The following is a 14,308-nucleotide window of genomic DNA, read 5'->3' on the forward strand; positions in this document are numbered from 1 at the left end:
CTACAAAATTGTACAGGTTTTTTACCCATATTCTGGAGTGTCACAACAATTTCTTTTTGATAATTAGAATCTATCACTCCAGCCAATACATGTATTCCTTGAGCCGCTAATCCTGGTTTAGGTAATATCCGTCCAAGATGATTCTTGGGGATTCTCATACATACTCCAGTAGGGGTTTTTCTTATCTCTTTCCTATTTAACCTAAAATTCTCTATGCAATGTAAATCATATCCTGCTAAACCAGGTGTTCCTGGACTTGGTAGTGGGACATCTTCCCTCACAGTCCAAATTCAATGTTTTGGATCTCACATGTTTGCTGTTCTCTGATCTGCAGATTTGGGGTCATCATTCTGGCTAAAGGTGTACTCCCCCCTAAGGGTCTATTATTCAAATTACGTAAGGCAATAGACAAATTATCCTTCCAATGTCGATATGAATTATTTGAGCTTAATTTTCTCAGCTGTTCTTTCAACAATCCATTCATTCTTTCAATTAGCCCAGATGCTTGTGGGTAATATGGAATATGATATATCCATTCTATATTATTCAACACACAATATCTTTTCACTTCTTTGCCCTTGAAATGTGACCCATTGTCACTTTGAATCTGCATTGGGGTTCCATAATATAAACTTACAATATCTAGAGTTTTACAGGTGTTTTTCTGAGTTGCGTCTTTATAAGGACAAGCCACTAGTACACCTGAATAGGTGTCAACACACGTACATACATATTTACATCCTTTATCCTGGGGTAGTGGGCCAATATAATCTATCTGCCAAATTTGGGCTGGAACTTTTCCCCTTGCTATTTCTCCAGTAACTATCCTAGGAAGAGTTCGTTCTTTTTCTAATTGGCATATACAACACTCCTCTGTTATTTGTTTTAACAACGCATGAGAATACTGATACCTCGATCCTGTGCCCATCGATGGGTGGCCTGGACCCCTAAATGGCCAGCAGTCTGGTGGACCCATCTTGCTAAGGCTGGGTCATCAGTTGGAGTCGGAGTAGGGACAATACATTCAGTAGCAATCTTTGCTAGTCGATCCGCATGTGCATTGTACTCACGTTCTGGTGTGGTCAGGGTTGCATGAGCATCAACATGAAAAACTGACAGATCTGTAACCAAAGACATGTCCCATATATTTTCCCATAACTCTTTACCCCAAACTTGTTTGCCATGAATCTCCCAATTCTGATTCTTCCATATAGGCATCCACGTAGCTAATCCATTAGCTACCGCCCACGAGTCAGTAAATATATGACACTGTCCTCCTTTCTCTGCTCTGATGGCCTGATGCACTGCCATCAGTTCAGCATATTGGCTACTTCCACCTATCCCAGAACTTTCCAGAGTTCTCCTTGTACAGGGGTTATAGGCTACTGCTTTCCAATGTCTCTTCTGTCCTAAATATTTTGCTGTCCCATCAGTAAACCAAGCATGTTTCTTCTGTTCTTCATTTAGTCCGTCATATCCATTATTCCATTTCACTAAGGATGGTACCATCTGTTGCTTAGATTCAAGGGGCTTTTCATTGCTCTCAGTATCAATGTTCGCCACAGATTCATGTAGAGCAGAAACTCCATTTTTGCCTGCTCTGGACCTATTCTGAATATACCACTTCCATTTGATTATGCTTGCCTCTTGTGCATGTCCAATTCTGTGAGAAGCTGGGGTACTCATTACCCAAGTCATAATTGGAATTCCAGGCCTTAATACCACTTCATGACCCAGAGTTAGTTGCTCAGTTTCTACTAAAGCCCAATATGCAGCTAACAGCTGCTTCTCAAAAGGTGTATATTGCACTCCAGATGAGGGCAGTTTCCTTGACCAAAAGCCTAAAGGTACACTTCGGCTTTGTTGTTTTTGCCACAGACTCCAATTTGCATAGTCATCTTGTACAGTCACTTGTAACTCCACTGGCCCATTTTGCATAGGCCATAAGTCTAGAGCTAATTGAATAGCAGCCTTTGCTTCCTCAAAAGCTCTACTTTGTTCAAGTCCCCAGTCAAATTCATATTTCTTTCTGGTGACTTTATACAAGGGTTTTAAAATCTGTCCCAAATGTGGGATGTGGTGTCTCCAATAACCAAACAGCCCTATGAACTTTTGGGCCTCTTTCTTATTGGTAGGGGTGGGAAAATCCTGGATTTTTTGTCGAGCTTGTGGGAGAATTTCTCGCAGTCCTCTATTCCACTGTATCCCCAAGAATTTTACAGTTTGAGCTGGCCCTTGAACCTTTGCGGGGTTGATTTCCCATCCTTTGCTTTTCATATGGTCAATTAATAATGCTAAACTCTCCTCCACCTCCTTTATATTCTTTCCCTGTATCATGATGTCATCTATGTAATGTGTAAGCTGTACACCAGGTAACTTTAATTCATCCAAATGTTCAGCTACAATCCTGTGGCAAATAGTTGGGCTATGAATATATCCTTGCGGCAGGCGTGTAAATGTATACTGTCGGCCTTGCCAAGTAAAAGCAAACTGATTCCATTGCTTGGGGTCTATTGGGATTGTAAAGAAGGCATTGGCCAAATCAATAACTGCATACCAAGTCCCTTCATGTTTTTGTATTCTCTCTATTAAAGTAACCGTGTCTGGGACAGCAGCATACAAGGGAGGAGTCACTTTGTTCAGCTGTCTATAATCTACTGTCATCCTCCATGTTCCATCTGACTTTCGGACTGGCCAGACGGGGTTGTTCCATTGAGTAGTTGTAGGGACTAACACTCCTGCCTCAACACATTCTCTTATAGTGTTGGCAATTTCATCTTGCCCACCTGGCACACGATATTGCCTCAAAGTAATTACTTCAGAAGGTTCGGGCAAAGTGATTGGATCCATCTTGATTTTCCCCACTAAGACTGCATTAATGCCTATTTTCCTCACAGCAAATTGGTATTTCCCTTCAGGTAAATTTAAGGTCATACCCTTCAAATGTCTATTCCAATGATGTATTCAGGAATAGGCACAATAACCACACTATATTCTTTCTTGGGCAACTGTCCAATTTTCATCATCAATTTAACTTGTCTGGCTGATATTTCAGTCCCTCCTAGTCCTGTAATGGTAATAGGAGTTCCATGGCTGAACTTGTCTGGATTTCCATAAATAAGGGTGGCCTCGGCCCCAGTATCTATTAATGCCTCAGTTACCGTACTTGACCCATTTTTCCAATATATGGTCAAGTTAATGTGAGGTCTACAATCCAGCCTGTGTATTTCCTTAATTTGGGCTGGGGCCTGGCCTGTTCCCTAGTATTCCCTTTCATGTGATTCACTTGGGTATGAAGGTTCAACATCTGTAGCATTTGCAGGAGCAGTTCTGATTTCCCTATCTCTCCTGTTATCAAGGCCTTTATCTCTGTACATTCTATATAATTCATTGGTTGGAATTCCATCTATCATTTCAAAACCTACTCCTGCTCTCAATAAAGCAGTAAACATTTCTTTCCTTGTTACTCTCCTTTGGCGCCAAGTTTGCTGGTTATTCACCCTTCTCTCTTGAGGAGATCTATCCCTTCCCCAGTCACCTAAGTCATATAACTGTAAAATCTTATTTATCACTGTTGTAAGACGGCTCCCTACTTCTCCAAGTAATAAATTCAAAATTAGTTGTTTATAAGCAGGGGGAGCTGTCCTAATTATTAAATTCCTATGAGGCAGTTCCATTGAATCATTGTAATATTTGTCTGCAGTTCCTGTCATAATGGCAGTCTTCATTACCTCCTCCTTTAGTCTCATGATACAATCTCTAAGTGAATACCAGGGTCTGTGCTCAGTGGGCCACATAGAATCAGTAGCATATCTCTTATTGCATCCCACAGCGGCTAATGCCAACAGAGTAGTCCCGCTATCACCATCTCCTTGCTGATGATGTTCCCTAAAAGCTTGTTGAACTAGAGGATCATGGCTGATACCTATGAATCTCATGCAGTCTGTCCCATCTACTGATATTCCACCGGCCCCTTGATCACTGAGTCTTACCATCCAAGATATCAATGGTTCTCCTATTCTTTGGCTGAATCTACTCAAAATATCTGTGACCTCTTGCGGTGAGAAATCTTCCTGAATTTCCCTTGTAACTGAATCTTCACCTCGGGTTTCTGTCTTCCTCCTTTGTATGGGTCGAGCCCTTGTCTGATCATTTAACCATCTCCTATTCTCTGTGTGAGGCACATCCTGAACCCCAGTAGTGTTTTGTGCCTCAGCCCCTAACATTGTCTCATTCTCTCCCCACTCACTTCCTCTGCCACCATGGCTAGGACGAAGCAGGCAGTCAGGCTCTTTCTGGGCTGGGTTGAAATGCACTCTGGGCTTTTTTGGTCTCCTGTTGCTCTTAGCCACATTAATAGAAAAGTTCTCATTTGAGTCAGTTTGGTCTCCTGCTATCTGAGATTCCTCTTCTTCCTGTGGGGTAGGAGTGCCCCCATGTCTTTCACTTAATCTCAATCTTTCGTATACTAGCCGGTAGGCTGATAACACTATCCAGCTTTGCCTAGATAGTGATGCCCCTGACTGAATCCCAACTTCTCGTAAACACTTTTCCAAATCCCTAGGATCTCCTCTCCGTAGCCTTGGTTCCCAGTTTTCACAGGGTCCAGCTTTTTTAGCCAATTCTTTTGCTAGGGAGGAATAAAATGGATCCTCCCATCCTGGGATATTCATCTCTTCCTCTGGAATTGTTCTGCTTCTAAATAGAGATCTTATACCTAGCGATCCTGTTCGTGACGCCAAATGTATCAGGAGGGCAGAGTTTATAATCTCAAAGAGGATCATAAACATGTCTGAAAGGTTCGGAACCGCCGGATATAAGAAACTCTCAACGTAGAAGGCAGAAGAATCAAAACATTTATTTAGGCTCCACAGTAACCAACCCATGAACCAGAAGCCCCATTTTGATATGTTGATCAAAATCTTCCAGGCCCAATAAGTACGCCTTGCAAGAGTAACCAGGAGGCTACAGAGAAGCATGATTGCGTAAAGCAAAATCATGCTTCCCCCTCGATGGTAATAAGATTACCCACTGGCCTGAAGTCTTTGTTCAGCTTCCTCCCGTAGATCAGCTCTGCTACTGGCAGCTCCTGCCTCAGCTGTGTCTGTGGCTGAAACTGACGTAACTGTCGTAACTGCCTCTGTAACTGCCTCTGGCTCCAACTGTCGCTGTAACTGTCGCTGTAATGGCCTGAAGTCTTTGTTCAGCTTTCTCCCGTAGGTTAGCTCTGCTACTGGCAGCTCCTGCTTCAGCTGTGTCTGTCGCTGTGGCTGTAACTGACGTAACTGTCGTAACTGCCTCTGTAACTGTCGTTGTAACTGTCGCTGGCTCCAACCAGAAAAGGAAGAGAGAGAGGATCTTCAAGCTGTCCTCTCCCCTCTTATAGAGTTTTTGACATCATCAAGCTCCGCCCAAATGACCAGGGCCGATTGGTTCCTGAGTTGGCTCCTCCCCCTAGGGTAGACCAGGTTCTGGAGCTAACACCTCCCCTCAGCCAGCCCCATGACTCATCACACAGGAAGTTCTGGTCCTGCCCCGGAAGAGCAAGCCCCAGCGTCCAGGGAAGCTCAATGAGGTAAACTGAGTCATTCAAAGAAAACAAAAGCCATTCTGGTTACACTCCAGATCCGGGTTTGCTCATTTTCTCAGATCCCTTTGATCCAGAACCTTAGAATTCTTTTAAACTATTTCCTATCCAGGACATCTGATCAGCTGTGAACAATTATAGTTCATTGTTACATAGCACTTAATGATTTGCAAAGCGATTTCCTCACAATGGCCTTGTGATATAGGCTATGTCAACAGTGTCATTCCTATTTTGGAGATGGAAGGAAGGAATTAGCATTCATTAAATGTCTGTGATTATGTCTATGTGCCAGGTGCCCTACAAATATTAACTTATTTGATTCTCACAACAATTCTGAGAGGTATGTGCTATAATCATTATCTCCACTTTGCAGTTAAGGAAAGCGAGGTAGACAAAAGGTAAGGGTCTTTCCCAAAGTCCTAAAACTAGTGTCTGAGGTTAAATTTGAACTCAGTTCTTCCTGATTTTAGACTTAGTGTTCTATCCACTACATCACCTAGGTGCCTCTACCATCTTCCTCAGATGAGGAAACTCAGAATTAAGGAGGCTAAGTAACATGGCCAAGATCATAAATGCTTGAGGAGAGATTTGAAGTCAGGACACTTTCCAATCTGCCAAATCTGACAGAAGCTATCTCCAGAATGTCTATCAAATCCATCTCCTTATGTCTGCTCACACAGTCACTATCCTAGTTCAGGTCCTCATCATTATCATCAGCACCACCATTATCACCATCATTCTCTTCATCATCACCACCACCACCACCATCATCACCACCAACATTTGTATCATGCTTTAAAGTTTACAAAGCACATTACATACAGCATCTCATCATTTCCCTCCTGGAAAGTTGGCTCTTTACACAGATATCTCTCTCTGTGTTACCTGTAGCTAGGTGGCTCAGTGGATAGAGCCCTGGGCCAGGAGTCAGGAAGACCTGAGCTCAAATACAACCTTAGAAACTTACAAGCTGTGTGACTCTGGGTAAGAAGTCACTTAACTTTAGTTTCCTCAACTGTAAAATGGAGATAATTAATACCAGCCCCTGCCTCTCAGGGTTGTTGTGAGGAACAAATGAGATAATGTTTGTAAAAAGTGCTTAGCACAGTTCCTAGCACATAGAAGGTGCTAATGCAAATGCTTATTCCCTTTTCTCCCCCTTTCTCTACTTGTTTCCCTCTCTAATTCCTGTTGCACACAGCTGCTAAAAGCATCTTCCTAATGCACAGGTCTGACCATATCATTCTTGCGCATAGAAATCTTCAGTGGCTCCCAATTATTTCTAAGATTAAATATAAACTCATCCAGGCAAGTGAAGGCCTTCCACAATCAAGCTCCTACTTATATTTTCAGCCTAATTTCACGTTACTCCCCTTAAGACATTTTAGACTCCAGCCAAACTAGACTGCTAGCTATTCCCTAATACCGTTCTATTCGCTATGACCATATCCTTAGCTTGTCATGCTCCATACTTGAAACATACTCCCTCCTCATCTGTCTCCATTTATTGAAATCTCTATTGTCAAAGCCCTGTTGTTACAACTCACCATCCCTATGCCAAACCAAAAACATCCTTCTCTGGCTACAGTTCCACAATTTTTGTTGTCCCTCACTATTAGAATGCAAACTCCTTGAGGAAAGGGACTGTCTCATTTATATCTGTATCCCCAGTGCTTAGCCAGGAAGACCTGGGTTGAACTCCTGACTCTTACATGTATCGTATTCTAAAGTTACTGTATTTCTCAGTGCCCCCTAATGACTAAGTATGTAAACTGCAGGGAAGGAGTTGCCTATCATCAGTAGAGGTGGTTTCTCATCTAGGAGTTCCTTATATAAATGAAATCCCAGATACACTCTCTAGTTCCCTTCTTTTCTCTACCCCACCCCATACCCCAAATTGAATTTAAGCGCCTTGTGGGCAGGTTTGGGGTTTTTCTGCCTTTGCATCTTGTATATCTACCATGTTTGACATAGTAGGAATGATAAATGCTTATTGGATTGGATTGAATAGGTCAGAATAGGCTTAAACAAATTAATGAAGTTCTAATGGTGAAATTTCAAACACAGGAAAAGCCTGATTTCGGAGATATTTAGAGGCAGAAAATATCTTCCCAGTGCCCACAAAGTATACCATACAGGTTACCATGTATGTTCCTCACTAATTTCTCCTTCACTGACTACACTAATACCTTTGACTGTGTGGACCACAACAGAATGTGGCAAGCCCTCAATGACATGGGAGTAGCCAATGATCTTGCTTGTCTCCTAACAAGTATGAGGCCAAGAAGCAACCATTAGAAACAAACATGGCACAACTGATTGGTTTAAGATTGGAAAAGGAGTATGACAAGGCTGTACTTTGTGTTACCTTATTTATTTAACTTATATGCAGTGCATACCATGTGATATAGGTGCTGGATGATGCCAGGCTGGATGAATTAAAAGCTGGAATTAAGGTTTCCAGGAGAAATATCAACCATCTCAGATATGCGGACTTTACCACTCTGATGGCAGAAAGTGAAGAAGAATTAAGAAGCTTCTTGATGAAGAGGAAAGAGGAGAATGCAACAGCCAATGTGAAGCTTAGCATAAAGCAACAATAACTGAGACCGTGGCAATTGGTCCCATCACCTCCTGGCAAACAGAGGGAGAAGAAATGGAAGCAATGGCAGATTTTATATTCTTGGGCTCACAGATCACTGCAAATGGTGACTGCAGTCATGAAATTAATAGATGCTTGCTCCTTGGAAGGAAAGCTATGACAAATCTGGACAGGATACTAAAAACAGAGATATCACCTTGCCATTATACGTCCTTATAATCAAAGTTTTGGTTTTCCCAGTAGCAATGTATGGCTGTGAGAACTGGACTATAAGAAAAGCTGAGCGCTACAGAACCGAGACTTTCAAATTTGTGGCACTAGAGAAGACTTTTGAGAGTCCGTTGGATAGCAAAAAGATCAAATCAGTCAGTATTTAAAGAAATTAATTCAGACTATTCATGGAAAGGTCACATATTGAAGCTGAAGCTTAAATACTTTGGCCACATAATGAGAAGACAGGACTCATTGGAAAAGGCACTAATGTTGGAAAAGATTGAAAGCAAAAGGAAAAAGGGACAGCAGATGGATAGATAATGTCATGGAAGCAATGAACATGAGCTTGGACAGATTTCAGGAGATAATAGAAGACAGAAGGGCCTGGTGTGCTATGGTCTCTTGGGTCACAAAGAGTCAGACATGACTGAATGACTGACAACATTATTTCATAACATTTTCCATTTTTTGGGACTATCCTTAACTCTATGATTGAAAATTCTAGATAAAAAACTGTCCTCAGAATTAGGCTATTGAATTAAATAATGGGTGTGAAAGCATTTTAAAGTAACCTAGAAATTAAGGTTATTATTGTTAGAATTAATTTGATTTTGGGACCATCATCCAAAGGAACTGAAATATGGCTTGCAAAGGTCAGTAGGCATCGAACAGATGTGTTTAGGAAGCCTATTGCTTCGATTTTATGTTAACTCTAAAATCCAGTTCATGATTTGTATATAAATTTTCATTAAAATCTCTCTCTCTCTCTCTCTCTCTCTCTCTCTCTTTCTCTCTCTCTCTCTTTCTCTCCTCTCTCTCCTCTCTCTCTCTCTCCTCTCTCTCTCTCCTCCTCCCCCCCTCCATTCCCCCCCCCCCGTCTCCCTCCTCCTCTCTTTTGAATCTCACAGAAATTTTTGGCACTTTTAAAATTCATGAGGAATTTAGAAAAGATCTCCTGAATTCATCATCCGCACTATACTCCAACTACACAGCTGGCATTGAAATCCAAGTAAGCATTTTCTCATTTGTCAGGGAGGATATTGGCAGAATTCATGTTTATGTATTGTTTGGACTAGATGAAGCCCCCTTCCAATTTTGAGACTCTGGGATTCTCTATTATATAACGAAGTGACTCGATAGATAGATAGATAGATAGATAGATAGATAGATAGATGTACATATACACAGAGCTATACAAGTTGATGTGTATCTGTATCTATGTTTGTATCTATCTCTATATTTATATCTATGATTATATCTATGCCTAGATGTCTGCCTTTTCATAATTATTTTTATATTGTCCATTGATAAGACCAGCAAGTGTTCTCAATCTGTTAGGGGCAGGTCTAACTTCAACACCCTGTTAATTCAGATTTGATGTTGAGAAGTCTTTGAACAGTTAACAAAAGAAGGGTGACTTTGTCCTAACACAACAAGGATATATACAAGGTACATTCAATCGCAGCTTAGCAGGGCTGGGTATGGTGACTGTGACATCTTGAGAAATCCATCAAGTCATAGGGGCTTTGACTCCATGTAGATGGAATTTTTATGTCCTCAGGTGAGTCAAAGAAAGCAAGGACCAATCGAAGAACAGGGACAACTTTGCTGCTTTTTTAAAGTTGTTTCAGTTGTATCTAACTGTTTGTGACCCCATTTGAGATTTTCTCGGCAAAGATACTGGAGTGGTTTGCCATTTTCTTCTCCAGCTCATTTTACATATGAGGAACTAAGGCAAACAGGGTTAAGTGACTTGCTCAGGGTCACACAGCTAGGAAGTGTCCAAGACCACATTTGAACTCAGGTCTTCCTGACTCCAGGCCCAGCACTCTATTCACTGTGCCACCAAGCTGTTGCTTTTTAGGGAAAACTAATGCTTATTATAAGGAATGGGGGAATCCTAGACTTATCATAGTATTACAGATTCCTTTGGCAATCTGGTGAAGTTTATGAGTCAATACTCAAGATAATATTTTTAAATAATTTGGGAAAATGCTAAATTTCTAGTAGAGGTTAGTGAAAACAAAGATGATAGACCTCCTGAAATCTATCCTTATACCCTTTAAAAACCTATGATCTAGAGATAATTTGCTCGGCCGATAAATACAACATTCTTGAACCAATGTGATTTTATTCCTGGGGCCTCAGTTGAGCCATTCCTTCTTATGGGAGTTTTGAACCTTTAGAATTTTGGACCAAAAATTATTTGAGAGAAGAGAAATCTGTAACTATTTGTAGGTTGAAGGTGCACAGGGATAAACTAATTTAAATTATAATTGCCCCCTCTCCAAGTCCTGTAATATTTTAGGGTCTTGGTACTTAAATGTTAAAAATTAATGGTTAGGAAATATAGTTCAGAAAACAGAGATTAAAATGCAGAAACATGCATTTAGCTTGATAGGCTGGCTAGGAAAGCTTCGATGTTTCATCCATGGCATGGAGGTGACGTTGAGTTCTCTAATAAGTCAGTAGAGTATAAGTTCCAGTAAGTCCTACAAATTGGAAAGATTTCAAGTATAATCCATGTACTTAAAGTGTCAAGTATCTATGAATCATCTCAGCCAAGTATTGAGAGAGACATAGCAAAATTGGTCAGAGGGTAATTACTTATTTGACCATGCAAATCGTGGAGACTACTTATTAAGACACAGAAAGATTTAGATATATCTTGAGGGAATATTCACACACACACACACACACACACACACACACACACACACACACACACACACATACTTTATAGGGTCTGGGAAAGGCTAAAATACCAGAACTGCAATTGAATGAAGGTCAACCTCTGTATTCCGGATTGAATTAGGGGAAGCAGCATGTGATAATAGAACAACCTCTGGTTCAAGAGTCAGCAGACCAGTGTTCTAGTTCATCTTTCCTTCTGCGAAATCTTAAAACTATTGTTTAAACTTCCCGAACCTCAGTTTCCCTGTCTGTAAAATAAGAGAACCAGATAAAATGATTCCCTAAGGTTCCTCCTATCTCTGAAAGATTATAATTTCATATAACATAATAATGCCAGGAAATTATTTATGAAGCTTTATGTTTTCATTAATTATTGTTTTTATAAGCTTTATTACTGAAAGAGGAAAGTAAACAAAGGCTTCAAATGTCCCTAATATGGAAGTAAATATGCCACGAGAGGAAGAAAAATTTGTCCTCTTCTTACTGTCTGTTCCTTACTCTCTTGAGTAGGTTATAAGCTCAGTAAAAGCTTTTTTGGCCAACTGCCATGCTTTCATTCTCTCTGTGATCTCTTTTGGAGAGTAAACATAGTCATTTAATTTATGTATCTATTTCTAAAGAAAGCATATCTACATGATGGCTTTTAAATGTGTTACAATGGTTTTTTTTAAAAATAAAGTCTAGTGTCCATCCCTGATATTTTCTTAGCCTCGCACACAATAAGTACTCTATTTCTTTATTGTTCCATTTTTACCACCCAGGTATTTGTATTTTGAAATTAGTTGATTTTTGTCCATTTCTTTCATGCATTTTTCATTCATTCATTTATTCATTCATTCAATAAGTATTATTGAATACTTACTGGAAGAACTACATGATGTACTATTTCTCTCTCAAATACTGTACCGGATGTCAGCAGATCAGGGTTCTGGCCCTGACTCTGCTTGCTGTGTGACCTCAAACAGCTCAGCTTCTCTCTATGTGCCTTAGTTCACTTAAATTGAGGGGATTGGACAGAATATTCTTGAAATTGCATCCAGTTCTAAATTTTGTGATGTGCTAGGCACAATGGGAGATACAGTGATAAATACATTTGAGTGCCACTAAAGATATCTTGATATTTTGTGGTATGTTTATGGTGGTGTCAAATTTTTTACTCATGGCACAGTATGATTTTTATATTGTGAGGAATTGAGGCAGACCCCAAGAAAGGTAGGTGATCCATATATGCAATTGCAAATGAGATTCCATACAATTTGTGGCATATCTACCCCAAACTTGGGGTTCATTTGTGCACCAAAACACGCACTTTGAGAACCACTGATCTATAGAAATTAGCTTTTTGTTAACTTGCTAATAGCTAGTATTTATATGTCATCAACTATGTACTAGATACTTTACAAATATCTCATTTAATCCTCACAACAACCCTGGGATGTAGATGCTACTATGATGCTTATTTTACAGTTGAGGAAACTGAGGCAAACAGTGACCTAAAGATCACAAAGCTGGTAAGTACCTGAGGCAGGATTTGAACTCACATTTTCCTGACTCCAGAACCAGCACTCTATCCACTGTGTCACCTAGGGGCCTCAACCTGTTGAACAGTGAAATGGGAGTAAATTTGCAAGAATTCCAGTTCATGAATAGAATAGAGTCTGTGACATATGCCTATAGACAGATTTCTTCTCAATAGGAGGGAAAGCATCCTAACAATTTGTACTGTGTAAAAGTGCAATGGGACATAGTGGTGAGCTCCCCATCAGGCAGAGGCTGCATGACCACGTGCTTGTCAGGAATATTACACAAGGGATCTTTCTCTCGGGTATGAATTGGCCCAGAATCAGAGGTGGGAATCTTCGGACTCGAGGCTACACGTGGCCTCCAGGTCCTTGGGTGCAGCCTTTTGACTGAGTCCAAGTTTTACAGAATAAATCTTTTTATTAAGAGGATTTGTCCTGTCAAGTTTGGATTCAGTCAAAGGGCCACACTTGAGGCCGCAGGTTCCCCACCCCTGGGCCCTAGATGGTCTCTCAGGTATTTTTTAACTTTGAGATAATGTGATTTTGCATGGAAGACCATTCTCTAGAGTGGAATTCTGGACTCTGAACTTAAGTACTGACAAAAATTATGAAATCGCTCATGGAAGTCTTCAGAAATCACGGGTTGGATTTTCTTCAGTTTAGGATGATTCAGATATGGTCCTAAGTAATGGCAGTCAGGTTTGGCCAATTGATCTGCTAAAGTGTTTTTCTAGAATTTAATTTAATCATAAAGTGAAAACCACTGCCTCCTTATATCAGGGGAAAAGGGTTTGGCCTGAGTATGTAGGAGTACCTACCGTCCAAACTAAATTCAGCTCCCATCATAGAGTGTTATTGGCTCATTCCTTCTACAACCCTAAAATAGAAATATATGTGTGTGTATGTATATATGCATATGTGTTTGTGCGTGTATATATATATATGTACATATATATACAAATATATATGTACATATATATACAAATATATATATGTACATATATATATAAATATATATATGTACATATATATACAAATATATATATGTACATATATATATAAATATATATGTGTGTGTGTGTGTGTGTACACACACACACACACACACACAGAGGCGACTGTTTGTTTCGCTTGTTTGATTTTGAGATCCTGCCCACTGCTTTTCTTGTTCATCTAGTTAATTTCCTGTCTGTCTCCACTGGTTGTTCAAATGTCTTTCCCAGGCAAAAGGGATGAGATCAAAGTGTTGCCCTCTGTTCTCTTTCCCAGCTTAAGGAAGCCTACAAATGGGTTCCGGGTTTTGATTACGTTCGTGTCACCCAGTTTCGGTAAGTAACACAATACCCCCGGAAGGGTAGGCCCCTGGATTGCATAATGAGCTGCAAAATGTCTATTGTATTCCCCAACTATTTTACAGAACTTGGTAAGAGGTCATTCTTTTAAATATTTTTTATTCATTTGTACAGTTCACCTATATATCCATTCATTTATCCATCATGCATTTATCAAGTGCCTACTGTTTGTAAAACCCTGTTCTAAATATTCAAAAGGATACAAAGATGTATAAGACCTGGATTCTGCTATTGTGAGCTCATAGTCTCATAGAGAAGAAAAGACACATACACAAACAATTATGATCTATTGTAGAATGGGAAAGTGAAGGACAGCTAAGAGAAGGCATAGAGGTTC

At 40.2% G+C, this 14,308-nt stretch overlaps 1 protein-coding gene across 1 annotated transcript in view; it reads left to right on the forward strand.

Annotated features, from left to right (window-relative positions):
* The window catches only part of ADGRF1 (adhesion G protein-coupled receptor F1), a 53,939-nt gene that overhangs the window by 13,622 nt on the left and 26,009 nt on the right, over positions 1–14,308 (forward strand). Inside the window, exons 5-6 of the mRNA XM_036769453.1 lie at positions 9,311–9,411; positions 13,889–13,947. Coding sequence (XP_036625348.1) covers positions 9,311–9,411; positions 13,889–13,947 — 160 coding nt within the window. The remainder of the gene's footprint in view (positions 1–9,310; positions 9,412–13,888; positions 13,948–14,308) is intronic.

The sequence above is a fragment of the Trichosurus vulpecula genome, chromosome 7 (genome assembly GCF_011100635.1).
Source record: "Trichosurus vulpecula isolate mTriVul1 chromosome 7, mTriVul1.pri, whole genome shotgun sequence".
Classification (NCBI taxonomy): domain Eukaryota; kingdom Metazoa; phylum Chordata; class Mammalia; order Diprotodontia; family Phalangeridae; genus Trichosurus; species Trichosurus vulpecula.